Source organism: Scophthalmus maximus, chromosome 4 (genome assembly GCF_022379125.1).
Source record: "Scophthalmus maximus strain ysfricsl-2021 chromosome 4, ASM2237912v1, whole genome shotgun sequence".
Lineage (NCBI taxonomy): Eukaryota > Metazoa > Chordata > Actinopteri > Pleuronectiformes > Scophthalmidae > Scophthalmus > Scophthalmus maximus.
In genome coordinates this window covers 1,670,708-1,685,000 of record NC_061518.1, presented here as the reverse complement: position 1 = coordinate 1,685,000, position 14,293 = coordinate 1,670,708, and the positions used below count along the sequence as shown (strand labels likewise).

The 14,293-nt window shown below is 43.4% G+C and overlaps 3 protein-coding genes across 3 annotated transcripts in view; 1 reads left to right on the top strand and 2 right to left on the bottom strand.

The window, feature by feature from the left end:
* The window catches only part of c1qtnf4 (C1q and TNF related 4), a 27,068-nt gene extending 23,549 nt beyond the window's left edge, over positions 1–3,519 (top strand). The window contains 3 exon segments of the mRNA XM_035627973.2: positions 1–50; positions 1,981–2,747; positions 2,749–3,519. The exon segment at positions 1–50 is cut by the window's left edge and continues 312 nt beyond it. Coding sequence (XP_035483866.1) covers positions 1–50; positions 1,981–2,747; positions 2,749–2,860 — 929 coding nt within the window. The 3' untranslated portion in view covers positions 2,861–3,519.
* Positions 3,520–6,050: 2,531 nt separating this feature from the next.
* ndufs3 (NADH:ubiquinone oxidoreductase core subunit S3) lies at positions 6,051–10,054 on the bottom strand. The gene is made up of 7 exons (XM_035627972.2): positions 9,926–10,054; positions 8,414–8,479; positions 8,171–8,268; positions 7,647–7,796; positions 7,044–7,169; positions 6,835–6,954; positions 6,051–6,356 (listed from the first exon to the last, which is right to left on the bottom strand). Exons 1-7 carry the CDS (start codon positions 9,978–9,980, stop codon positions 6,186–6,188), a joined length of 786 nt encoding a protein of 261 aa, XP_035483865.2. The 5' UTR covers positions 9,981–10,054; the 3' UTR covers positions 6,051–6,185.
* Positions 10,055–10,990: 936 nt separating this feature from the next.
* Positions 10,991–13,847, bottom strand: ptpmt1 (protein tyrosine phosphatase mitochondrial 1). Its single transcript, XM_035628810.2, has 4 exons — positions 13,518–13,847; positions 12,285–12,365; positions 11,905–12,096; positions 10,991–11,800 (listed from the first exon to the last, which is right to left on the bottom strand). The coding sequence occupies exons 1-4, from the start codon at positions 13,662–13,664 to the stop codon at positions 11,672–11,674; spliced, it is 549 nt and encodes a 182-aa protein (XP_035484703.1). The 5' UTR covers positions 13,665–13,847; the 3' UTR covers positions 10,991–11,671.
* Between the last annotated feature and the right edge of the window lie 446 nt (positions 13,848–14,293).

The window sequence follows — 14,293 nt, the reverse complement described above, 5'->3', positions numbered from 1 at the left end:
ACGAGGTGCAGGCCATCGTCTACGAGGAGAACGCCGGGGAGGAGAGGAAGGTCAGAGGCCACTGAACTAAAACCTACCATTGAAATCCTTTTCTGAAAACCGATCAGAGCATTTGTGGATGCGACTAAAGTTATGTTCAGTTCGATTTTTCCATTTGTAATTAAGTTACACTATATCGTTATCTACTTATCAAATAAGTCTCATTTAAAGACCACCACCAACAATGGGTGTATCGAAGTCCAATTTATTTACGTAGCACATTTCGTAGCACAGGTGAAGACTCAGTGTACTTAAAAAAAGTAGGTCAAGATCATACACGACGAAAACATATACGATAAGAAGGTATACGAAAGATAATGATAGATAAACTAAGATAGGGGATAATATGGATATGAATACATCCATCCATTATCTATAGCTTTATCCATTAAGGGTCGCGGGGGGGCTGGAGCCAATCGCAGCTGACGTCGGGCGAGAGGCGGGGTTCACAACCGTGATCAATTTAAAATATCTCCGATTGACCTAATATCCCAACCTGCATGTGTTTGTACGGTGGGAGGGCGCCGGAGAAGCCGGAGAGAACCCACGCACACACGGGGAGAACGTGCAAACTCCACACAGAAAGAAAGGCCCTGGTCCTGGTTGGTCGGTCGGTCGGTCGGTTCGAATCCCGGTCCGAACCGACCGACCGACCGACCGACCAACCAGGACCAGGGCCTTTCTGGCAAGAACCATATTCCTCTGATCCCTCCGAGCCACAGAGCTCCATTAATAACAGCTCCACTTCATTAGCGTCAACACAAACACCAAACTGGGATTTATTCTGACTCTCACACTCGCTCCGTCCTGCAGACGCTCGCCGGAGCACGAAACGCAAATGAATCTGCTGCTGAAAATAGTCCTGTTTGCTTAAAAACCCAAACTATTCACGTGTGTTAATTATTCATGCCCTCACTCGGAATCAGTGGCTCTTGGGCCGAGTGCAGCAGCCTCGGGGGAGGGAAAACACAAAGTACTGGCAGATGTACTACGACAAGACAACACGGCATCGTGAAGAGCTGTTGGCACAACGCCATCGCCCCATTTCCAGAGTTAACCTCCCCGTCGCTCCCACTGAATTGAACATTGATCGCGTAAAACATCCTGTCTGTGATTGTGAGGTGGTTGCGTCTGCATCAACCTTCTTCTCACCTGCTCCTTCAGCAACTGGTTACGTTAGATGAAGTACGTTGAGGCTCCACAGCAGAAGGCTGATGGACGTTCCACACTTGAAAGTCTGGACCAAGGTTCCCAACCTACGTTTCTGTTACATTTGATCCAGTTGGTTTTAGTTTCGCAAGTTATACATTTCTTTGTATGCAAAGAAATTTGCTCAATTGCAGAAGAAAACTCTTCTTTTCATCGGTTCTTTTTCTTCTTCTATGACAGTTCGCTGCCTCGACTTCCTGTAATTGGTCCGAGAGTCAGAACCGTCCCGAATGAAATGCATAACAGTTTTCACGCTGCTAGCGAACCGAACCGAGGTTCAGTTTGATCCGGACGAGATCCCCTCTCTTCTGGTCCACTGGTCCGAGGGACCTGCAATTTTGGTCCGGAACAAACTGAAAAGTCCGAAAGGTCCGAAACCAAAAGAGGAAGCTGTGAACGTTCCCTTGTATGAACCACAAAGCTCGACTGTGCAGCGTCGACCGAAACCCAAAAGCCTCTGCTTCCACAATTGGCTGAGTCATATTTCAGGGTGGATTCCTCTCTCCCCTCTGAGGAAACGCCTTACAAGGGTCTTTGGTCATGTCACAGTGCAGCGCGCCTCTTATCACAGAGGGCGTGTTTGTGACGGGAGCACAACAGAGGGGATTACACGGCGGATTCCCCCGAACGAAGGGCGGCGCGAGGTAGATGATCGCATCATGTTCGGCGTGTGAAGCGGGGCCCAGGTGAGGGTCTGTCGCTGCGACTAACGGAGCCTGCGTCCGTCCCCAGGTGCAGAGCCAGAGCGTGATGCTGCAGCTGGAGTTCGGCGACACCGTCTGGCTCCGTCTCCACGGCGACCCCCGCTACGCCCTCTACAGCAACACGGGCCACTACACCACCTTTAACGGTTACCTCATCTACCCGGAGGTCTACGACTACCAAGCGCACCACCAGCACCGTCCCGCCTACAGCTCCCGGCAGCGCCAGCAGGACGGCGTCTCCGTGTCGAACGGCGACCAGGCCGCCGCCACGCCCGGGCCGAGAGGCGCGGCGGACGAGAAGGAGCCGCAGCGTGGAGAGGAAGAGGAGGCGGAGGCGGAGGACGACGGCGATGAGGAGGAGGAGGAGGAGGAGGACGACCAGAGGTCCGCCTTCTCGGTGGGACGCACCCAGAGCATCGTGGGGGTGGACCAGGTGGGCCTGCCGCAGCACCAGCCCGTCAGCTTCGACACGGCCTTCGTCAACATCGGGGAGGACTTCAACATGACGGAGGGCGTGTTCGCGTGCCGCGTGCCCGGCGTCTACTACTTCTCCTTCAACGTGGGCAAGCTGCCGCAGAAGACGCTGTCCGTCAAGCTGATGAAGAACCGGCTGGAGGTGCAGGCGATGATCTACGACGACAGCCAGGGCGAGAAGGCGCTGCAGAGTCAGAGCCTGATGCTGTCGCTGAAGCCGGGCGACACCGTCTGGCTCTACTCGCACCAGAGGGACGGATTCGGCGCCTACAGCAACCACGCCAAGTACATCACCTTCACCGGCTTCCTGGTTTACCCGGACTCCACCACCAGCACCACCATCACCAGCAGCAGCAGCAGCAGCCAATCATACGCAGACAAGAAACCCTAGCTGCAGCGTCCCTGGGCGAGGAGGGACTGAACATTTGTGTTAGGAATTCATGCAAGATGGAAGGTGGTGGCGTGTGTTTTCTGAGGGAGGAGTCCTCACCACGGACGCCGCCTCGCGCTCGTCTCGATTCCTCTTCTTATGAATTCCTTCGCAAAAGCGACAGGGACCTTCGGACTGAAGCGACGGAGCTTCAACGAGAAGTTAATGTTTTGTAGTTTTTCTTCCCCCCCCCCCCAGGATGTGACTACTTCATCTCACTTCAGTGTGGAACCTTTGAATGACAGTAACGTGAACTCTAACTGGACATATTTCCCTGTGGAATGAAAACTCAAGTCATTACCTGCCTACCACACAAAATTAACTTACTCAAGTACAGTACTGAAATTTGAGTTTTGAATGTGAAATTTACTAAAGTTAATATTACAAAAAAAACCCTGAAAAATAAGAAAAAGCATATGTCCCCTGTCGAGTAAAATAAAAATGATAATTCAGTCTAATAATCGATGATGACTGATGAAGATTAATGCACATCGTACGCTCCTCGTTACGCTTCATTAACCTCATATGTTTAGTGGAAATTTATCTGACATAGAGCTGCAACAGTTAATCGATTAGTATTCGACTACTAAATTAATCGGCAACTATTTTACACATAAAACTAGTAGTTTTTATGGGAAAAAAAGTCAGTATTCTCTGATTTCAGCTTCTTAAATGTGAATATTTACTGGTTTCTTTGCTCCTCTGTGACAGTGAACTGAATATCTTTGGTTTGTAGACAAAACAAAAACATCATCTTTCGAGTTTTGGGAAACACGATCGACAATTATCACCATTTTATGAACCAAACAACTAATCGCTTAACCTAGAAATTAATCGTCAGATTATTATTATTAATGAATTTAATCGTTGGTTGCAGCCCTAATCCGACACAAAGTTGAGGAGATGATGACATGAATTTTCCTTTTTTTTTCCTGCAGTGAAATGTGTCTTTAAGTGAATTTGTTCTCCTCGTCAAAGACATGGCGTTTCTGCTTGTGTGTGTAAAACAAAAGAAGAAGAAGAAGAAGTCCCTTATCTTCCTTTATGTCTTTAGAGGCATGTGAACATGATATGAACTGTGTGTGTTGTGTCAAAAATCTTTAACCTTTGGAAACTTTTCCCGACCAAACCGACTCCCGCAGCAGACGACGTTCCCATCTAACTTTTGACCGTGTGCCAACTCGGGGCCCCGCGGGGGATCTGGACCCTTAATGTGATTTTCTAATTTTCAGAGCAGCGTTTAATTCATTCTCTTCGGATGGCGAGCGCTGCGCAGGGCGGGGGCGGGGGCGGGGGGGCCGGGAAGATTGAATCTGCCAACTGTAACGCCCAATGTCTGTTTAATTTCACACCGCCGGGGGAGAAAGATGATACAGTTGAAAATTCCTTCTCCTCAGCTGAAGAGGAACAACGTGAAGTGACACTTTACTTTGATTGTCATTAAGTGAATGTACGTGTATGAGAAGTACTTTGCTTCTCTCTCGATATGAACTGTGGTCTACAAACACCCAATGTACCGCAGGAGGAGCAATTTAGTTCTTGACATTGATTTTCTCATAATTAACTCAGCAAGAGAACGAGAGGGAAGGAGAGAGAGAGAGAGAGAGAGAGACGTTATCAGATTTATCAATTCAAAAACTTCCTTTTTAAAAAGTCGTTTTACCTCATTCCCGCCACTTGGACACAACATGAGTGAAAATAGTTTCGGGGCTCAGTGCGTTAAAATTTACGCTGCTCTGTATTTTTTTTGTAAACACTGGACCAACTGACTGGTCGCTTCTCTCCATCGTGAAGAAATAGTTCATACTGTGAATCATCCAGAGGAGGAGACGGGACAGATCGGTTCATTTATACCTCCATTCCCAAAACCTGGGCACATCACACCAAAGCTACTTACAGGACATATGATGATCATATAAGATATAAGACCAGTTCTCGGCAAAATGTGTTTTTTCTTCTTCTGTCTTATTAAAGCTCATTGAATAAGTGGCAGCGTCATCTCCAACGACCGGTGGTCCGAAACCGTCCAGGGACGTTGGATGATGGGAAAGAAAAAGAAAAGCAAATCAACACAAAAATGTTTTCTTTTCTGGATTGTTAAGTTTCCTCAAATGGACACTTGTCCCTTTTCAGTCCACTAAATATTATAACAAACAACTAAGTTGAGAGAGAGAACATCGCTCTTTGGTTTGTCTAAGATAACACCGCGTCCCGTCACGTGTTGTTTCTCTGTTTCACCACGTGTGTTTGCCTCCAACGCCATTTCACGATCGGTCTGCGAAGGCGATTCCCCGTTTTAACACAGTGAAAAAATGTCGGTGCGTGAAGTGACTTGGGCGGATCGACCCACTTGTGTGATGCATGCATGTAAACCGAAAAACACAATAATGTGAAAAGATGCTTTCACGATCCTCCGAACAGCCTCCAGTCACAGGCCCAGTCGAAGCCTGTCAACTGTGTGTTTTTTATTAAAAAAAGTGAATTATTTGTGCAGTAATATGACAAAAATGTTGGATGTGTCTGGTCTGTGCTTCTTCATTTTTCTCTGATCTGATTAGAAACTGATGTCGAGAGCAGACGTGGGTCAAGACGTGGCTGACAAACTTTTCTCAAATCAGCTTCTGTCCCAAACCGCGTTGGGAAAATATCTTAAACAGGAAATACTGAAAAATGTTTTGACCCATGTCTTGTTTTATGTTTTTTTCCCAGTCGTCTCTGGCTCATGTCGACTCTTTGAAATGTTTTTCTTACATGTAAATCGAATGCTTCAATGAAAATGATTGACAGAATAAAAAAAAGGACAAACCTGGACTGTTTTTGTGTCAATGATATAAACCGAGCAGAGAATAAACAGCTGCTAGGCTTTAACATTCTGTGCTGCAGCGCCATCTGCTGGCTGAGAGCTGGACAGTTGATTTGTATGATTGACAGCAGAAATCTGCATCTACGTTCTCATTTTTCAAAAAGTAAAGTACTTTATCCACCTGGTGGAAGTGCTCATATATAAATATTTATATCTGTTATTTTATCCCTCCCCATGGTTTTTCAATTTTGTTTTTTTCTTATATTCAACAATCAAACGTCTAAAAAAATTTCACGGGCATTCATTCATTCATATTTCTGGCAGTAAGGTTTATTAAAATTGGATTTGAAGGTCTCTCATCGGCCAAACAAAAACCACATCTCCACTAATGTCGTTTAAAGATCGTTTTATTTACATAAATATTTCAGGAGGGTTTTTTCAGGGGGCTTGAGTCCCAGGATGACACGAACACAGTGGTGATGGTGTGTGTGTGCGTGTGTGTGTGTGCGTGTGTGTGTGTGTGTCATCACTTCTTCTCCGGGGCCTCGTCACCAGCCGCCAGTTTGGGCGTGGCCTCTTTGGGCTCCCGGTGGGCGGGGAAGACCTCCCAGGGCGTGTTCAGGTCGAACTTCCTGAACTCCTGCGACAGCTCCACGGGCTCGGCCACCACACGCTTCACCTCGTCGTCATAGCGCACCTGCACATTACATTTAAATATAGTTAGACTTAAGGGAATAATAAATTAAAAAAACCTTCAGGTTTTGGTGGAAAACATTAAAAATAAGACGACATGAGAAGCTTTTCATGTCGAGACATATAAAAAAAAATTCTTATCAACAGAATGTGAAGTATTTGTTCTCGGACAGAGAAGTAAATTATTTTTGTGGTACTGTGTTGAAATTAATATTTCATTTATTCCTCTAAAGGAAATCTAGTCTATCAAGTATCCGTTCACAGGACAAACTAAGGACTTTCAAAGCTTCTGGGAAACCTGGAATAATTATAATGTGCTCAGAAAAATAAATAAATCACAGAATCTAGCGTAGTTTGATATATGAAGTTCCCATTTGTCCCACCGACGTCCTGTCATTACTGCTTCATTCATCTTTTTTTGAGGAAACTAATTAATCACACAATGATGGATGTGAATAAATCCTATGAATGGTAGAACTCACCTCGACGTATCCCGACAGAGGGAAGTCTTTCCTGAACGGGTGTCCCTCGAAGCCGTAGTCCGTCAGGATACGCCTCAGGTCCGGGTGGTTGGCGAAGAACACGCCGTACATGTCCCAAATCTGAACAAACACACACACACACTTTAATTTCATTGCGCCTCGTTCCTCTGCCTTTTTAGATTTATTCCCGCTGCAGGTTCGTGACTCACCTCCCTCTCGTACCAGTTGGCCGCCTTGTGGACGGGAACCGCAGAGTCCACCGGCGTCAACTCGTCCGTGTACGTCTTGATGCGGATACGAGAGTTGTAGCGCAGAGACAGCAGGTTGTACACGATCTGTGGAAAAAAACAGCGCCAACACATTGTTACTGTGAAAGGTGCAGTTCGACAAAGACGCATACGATCAGAAAAACTTTATGGTTCCCTCCAGTCACGTTTTAAAAAATAAAAAAATGTGTGTGGAAACCATCCACTCTCTCTCCCTCATTGAGGAATTCTGAGACAATTTTCATGATATGAAAATAACACAGGTCCCGCCCACCACAGCTGCGAGTGCTAGGCTAAAATTGGCACTAATGCGAGTGGAAGATTTTTTTTTTTAAATCACGCAGATAAAACAAGGTTCCTCAGAATCAAAGTTGAAATATTTAAAACTGGAAACAATTACAAATGTATCCTGGAGATTAAAACATGAAGGATGTTGTTGAGTCAAAGGGCAAAAAGGAAGTGCAATAAATTTGCCATGTCGCTATGGTGACGTGTCTAGGGTGGTGTGTGTGTGTGTGTGTGTGTGTGTGTGTGTGTGTTGATTACCTCAAAGCGGTTCTGCCGTGATGGGATGTCGACAACAGTCTGGTCAATCATGTTCCTGTACTGAGCGTTGGTGTGGTCCCTCAGGAAGGTGAGCACCGGGACCACCCCATCAGGGTGGATCATCACCTCCAGCTCATTATAACAGGTCACCTGCACGCACACACACACACACACACACACACACACACACACACACACACACACACACACACACACACACACACACACACACACACACACACACACACACACACACACACACACACACACACACACTTTCAAGCCATCCACGTGTTTCTGAAAGCTTAATTTATTAAGGAATGTTCTGATCGCCAGTTGCACTTTGAGCATCCGCTCTCTCCTTCCATTTTGCCCTTCACAATAAAAGTCCCAACTTAAAATCACCCAACAACAGAATTCAAAACATAACGTACTGTAACATCTATATAAAATAGCTCACGTTAGCAACACAAGGTCAAGGACGACCTCTGGACTCTGACGCTCTTACGGGCACATGAACTGACCTGGACCTGCTGGATGTACTTGGGCATCATCTCAGCCACGTACTCTCCGAACGCTGCCAGCTGGTTGTGAGTGACGGCATCCGCGGGCCTGACGGTGGCTGCACAGAGGAGAGAGAAGACGAGCGGTTTATTGTGACTGAACAAACGCAGCGGTTGGTCTCAGTATGCCTCAAATTTTTGGGGGTCCAGAGTAGCCACATTTGGTCTGTTAGTAGTCCAGCCTTGTTGTTGCTGTGTACTCACGCTGGGTCTCCGTGGTGGAGCTCTGCAGTCTGGTCTGCTGCTGGAGGAGACACGAACTCCTCGCGACTGAGGGAAAAAAACAAAAGTGTAAAAAAAATATATATATATTAACATTCTACTGAAAAAATCATCTTGACGAGCTGCAGAGGAAACCAAACCAAAAGGCTCAGTGACACTGATTGGATCTGAACTGACACGTGAACAGTGTTCGTATGTTGGACCTTTGCAAGAAAGTCCAACATAAAGTTTCTAAATTTCCTACAAAGTGACGGAAAAACCCACGTTCAATTTTGACACATCCTGTTTCGTAAGAAAACTCCAATCGCCTGCGGGGAAAACTTTGATCAATCAGACGAACTCTTTTCTCTGAGTAGGACACGATACTGTTCCTCTTTTTGTGTTAGGTTAAACAGATCACAGCTACACTGCTGGACTGATCATCTGAATATGTTTTGATCTGTTGGGTTGAACAAAAAACAACCATTCAACTGCGTTTGTCAATATTAAAGTTGGACCCAAATAGTATGAGATGTTGTTTTTCCTCATGGAATTTGAAATAAAAAAATTGGGAGACGGGATGACAGTTTAGGAAGAAAAAAAATTAGTGTTTACATTAAAAAAAAAAAAAAAAATATATATATATATATATATATATATATATATATATATATATATATTTCAAAGCTTCACAATTTTGGGTTAAACAAAAAAAGACACTGGCTCTAATGAATAAATGCATCAATTAATCGAACAACAACAATAGTTAAACAACCATCAGTTGTACACTTGAAATATTAATATATAAATATATATAAATATATATATATATATATATATATATATATATATGTTTAAATATAAGAGAGTCTCAGGAAATAATGACAAAACTTTTATCTTAAATCATCGGTTTTCTCAGCGTGATATTCAAACTTGTGAACCCTGCAGATGTAGGTGCACCAGTCCTTTTGCTTTTCTCTGTTTATACACTTTATACGTTTGTTCCAATGTTCTTATTAATATTGGCAACAATACACTCAACATCCGTTTTAAAGATTGTTTGCAGCAGTTATACCTGCGATGCGGTTATTGCTGCCTTCACGTGCTACCGGAATTATGGTAAATACGAGTTGTTGCCCATTTGGAAATTGCACACGAACCCCTCGAGTCGCATCTACGACTGGGGAGAAAGTCGGAGATGAGTTCGATACCCGAGTTCCCCGATGAGTTATAACATTAGCCATTACTAACGTGACTAATGTACACGAACAAAGAAGAGACTCGTTCTTCGTTTATTATAAACACTGAATCGTCCGTCAACCAGCTGTCCAGCCGGCTCGTCACCAGTCACTGGGCAGGCTAACGTTAGCATTAGCTAGCACTTAGCTCGAAGGTCAACCCGGAGACATTAGGCGGTTGCAAATGAGGCGCCTTCTCTTTCGGTAGCGTGGAATTGGAGTCAAAACAAATTGTATATCTGTGTGGAAAGAAGAAACGAGTGTCTGGTCGACTTACTGTTAAAAGTCTTTCCGAGACCTCCGCGGACAAACCGCACCAGGGACGCCGCCATGTTTGCTCTCTGTGGTGTTGGTTCGTCTGCCGGGCGGAGAGAGGCGGAGAGAGGCGTCCGTCGGCGCTCTGTCGCCCCCTGATGGACCGGAGGACTAAAGGTGATTCTGCAGATGGGTTGGAAAATTAGATAATACAAGATTTAAATTTCGCTGAACATATTCCACGTTGAATCTGAAGGGAATGCAATGAAATGTGTCTTCAGCAGTGAAAACTCTCTTAACAAAGCATTTAAGGTTATGTTCTCTGAGTCTTTAGATTTCTCAATTAGAGGAATATTGTACTTAGTACAGATTTAGATACTTTGAAAAGTACAAAACACACAAAACAAGACCTGCTAACAGGATGTTTTGTGATAAATTCAGCTGCTTTACAGTCATTGAAGGACTTTAAACTGTAAAAGAGAAAGGCAACAAGATTAAACTCTTGTTAACCAAACCTTTACAACATACATGGATTGGTCTGAGATTGTGGTATTAACACACATTTACCAAAATAATAAAATATATAAATTCCTAATTAATACAAGTAAAAGTGGAAATTATACATTGGAAAACTATTCCATTAGAAGTAAATCAAATTGAAAAAGTATTAGCAATAAAAACCAAAGGCACCATAATAATTTAATGTGCTACAGTTTGGCTTTTGTTGCTAAACTAAAGAAGAAACACAATAAATAACGAAAAGGAAGGTAACTAAATACTAAAAATATTGTGTCTTGAGCTATTACCGAACAAAACAATCCCCAGATGTCTCGATGTTGAATGAAGAAAAAACAAAAATCTTTACTACGCTAACTGAAGTCTTACTGACATCAGATAGTTATCGTTGAGTGAAAAGTAAAACATTCCTAATAGAAATCTTGACAAACAGTATTAACTTTCCATGAACATAATGGAGAATAATTTCCAGGAGCATCATGAAACAATTTCTAATAAAAAAAATCCATCACATCACCAGAGCAGCTTTCACACCTACATGCTGAAAATAAAGGAGCATAAACAACCATTATACCTTTATCCATCTCCCAAATATTTTATTTCACATCTTCTTCTTCATTTTCAAGTTATGAGGCACCAGAGGAAAAATATAATATATGAAGTACAGTACAAGGTTTTCCAGTGTTCTCAGTAAACTGCTTCGCACTAACAAGTTCTGAAAATGGAACAAACATAAAAATTCAAACACGTTGAGCATTTTTAATATGAAAGTCAGACGCAAATAGTATTATAATGTTGTTTTTCTTATGAAATTACAAATTTATACTTGGATCTTCGGATATTTAAAGAAGTGTTTAAATTTTTTTCACATGTTCCATGTACAAAAACCCAGAGCACCAGGGATTTATGGAAGATATATTTTAGTCACTCTTCCATGTCAACAGTGTCACTTTGAAGATGCAGGTTGTAAGAAAGTCATGGCTAAAACAATCCATCATACTCTTACATGTAGAAATTATAATTTCTGCTCACTGACGTGTCATGAATCAACCACTGAATTCTGCAATTTGCCAATGAAACTCTTGCAATTTGATTCTTAAAAAAACAAAACAAAGGAGGGAGGTGTTTGGCATTCACAGTTATGATCTGGATTAACATGATGGCAGCTTCATCTCCTGTTTTTGTCTCCCTCTGAGTCCAGCTGCTGACAGCGTAACAACGGCGTCCTGACGGCCGCGTGGCCCCGCGGCTCTCAGCTCGACTGTTCACACACCTGCCGGTGGTATTTCCTCAGCATCTCCAGCTGCGCCGAGCGCACCAGGATGTGTGGTCGCACGGACGCCAGCTCCCGACACGCCTCCTCTGGAGTCCAGCAGTGTAACTGTGAGTAGAAAAACCACAGCGTCAACGTCACGACATTACACTGTAAACGTCATCTACTATAAAACTGGCAGTGACGTGACAAGGTGCCAGTGAGGTACCGACCCGGATGAGGTAGGCGGCGGCCAGCGTGGCGCTGCGGGAGCGCCCGGCCTTGCAGTGGACGTACACGCTGGTTCCCTGCTCCCGGTGCCGCAGGGCGAACTCGACGCCGCGGTGCAGGTTCTCCAGGCTGGGGACGCCGGTGAGGTCGATGGTGCTCAGCCTCAGCTGCTCCACGCCTGCGGCCTGCCACTCCTTCACCCACCATGAAATAAATCACGTCAATAATCAGGGAATATCGTAAATGTCTGTTATAATTTCGCTGAGCACAGAATAGTGTCTTCACTTATTCAGTTTAATACCACAATTATTAAATTGACAACTAGCGGCTGGATCACTATTTCAACTTTCTCCAACACACACACACACACAAGATGTTTTACCTCCGCCGAGTTGCAGAAATATTTGGTCTCGTACTCCTCGTTCATGGTGATGACGCCTCGAATGTTTTCCGTTTCTACCAGCTGCAACACAAGAACAGAAACTGACAATCTGACACTGTGGATAAAGCTATTTAAATAACAAACCGCCTGCAATACAGACTGTATACGTTAAAGATTTACAACTGTAAAGGATTTTGACAGTTAACAACGAGGAATGAGGAGTTTAGGACCAGGATACGATGCTTCTGCTGTAGGTATTGATTATTTTCCATCATTTACTGTAAACTGTTGATTTTTTTGTTATTAATCAATGAAATAATTAGTCTGAGCACGATGTATATTTTATATCTGATTTTTTTTTTCAACAAACAGGTTCAAACCCCACAGATACTCACTTTAAAGTGATATAAAACAGAAAAAAAATTGATGTAAATAAGAGATTCCAAACCACATTACCTAAACACTTTGACTCACAAACTCAAATTATGCCTCAATGTCAAAAACTTTTGTATCAATATTTATTTTTATTTTTTTCTCATTCCTAATTTTAACCAGATATTTTTTATTTCCCTGTTGAGAACGGACTTCCGTGATATGGAGGTGATTCCAGTGGCCGACACTCAAAGTGTATGAACGTAATAACCTAATAGCCTCAGCATTTGTTACCACATCAACAAAAGTGATAATTTACTGTCAAGCAAGTAATTAAGTACATTTACTCAAGTACTGTACTTTAGTGTTTACATTTTTTTCACTTCTACTCCATAATATTCCTGAGGCACATGTAGTCCTTTCTTCTACACTACACGGGTGTGATATATAGCGTTAGCTTAGCAAACTGGCTAACAAAAAATTAACATCCGGTTGTTTGGTGCTGCTGAAAAGTGCTTCCGGGTCACAATTTTCAACTTTTTAAAAAAAAGAAGAAAAAAATCAAAAAAAATCTTCCCCCTCTCATTTTCTTCCTCATGCCCGGCCCTAAAACTCTTCCGTCATAAGTTATGTAAAAATAATGAATACTTTTTTTGTAAAAAACAGACTCGGGAGAAAAATGTTATCAGCACTGACAATAAGTTTGACCTCAACTTTCCCCTTAACTAACTCCAGAATCATGAAGAACATTTACAGTTGCACAGTTTCCACTGTAACTTCAGTGAATCGTCTGGTGCTTGTCCCACCGCCGCAGCCCGGAGCCGCCGTGGAGGCGGGCGGGTACGGGAGGTTGGTTCTTACCTGCTTGGTCATGGATCTGAACGGCAGAGCTCCGAGAACCACGGTGTGGTCCACTCGGTCGAACCAGCGCCTCGACGACGCCTTCTCCATGGCAACGTTGTAGGCTAAGGTCGGGTAGAAGAGCAGCCTCGCTAACGCTCCCGACATGGCGGAGCGGCAGAAACGAGATAAGCAGTAGAAGAGTAGAAAAATATCAGCTGTTCGTTTCTTCCTCTAATGTTGTTGTTGTGTCAGAGTCCGTGTGTTCTGACCTACGAGCCGGTTGGTTCCGCGGACGTTTCGGTTCCGCCTCCTCCGGACGGCGAGCTCGGCTGGTTACACCACTTCCGGTGCGGGTCCTTCAAAAAATAAAATCCGTGACCAACCCGGAAGTGGCCACTTCCACAAAAATGACTGTTCAAAAATTAAATTTCTTTACTGAAGAAAAATCCATTGACAGATAAAAAAATTACCCATGATTCCAGAAATCTTAATATTCTTATGTCTGACTCATTTTAGCCCCCTTTGTAATATTTTATTATTAGCTGTTTTTCCTTTTTTTTTTACCTACTCCCCATTATTATTGCTAATATCACTGCTGTTGTTTTTACATTGTATGATACCTTAGTACCTGAATTGAACTTGAATTTAAGTTAAAAATAATTTCTTCAAGCCTTCATATGAACATATACATATTAATGCAGGAGGTAGTTGACTTGTGATTACATAACATGTGACTTGCAATGTGTGAACCTTGTCTTTGTTACATGTTCATTTAAATAAAGTTTATATATATA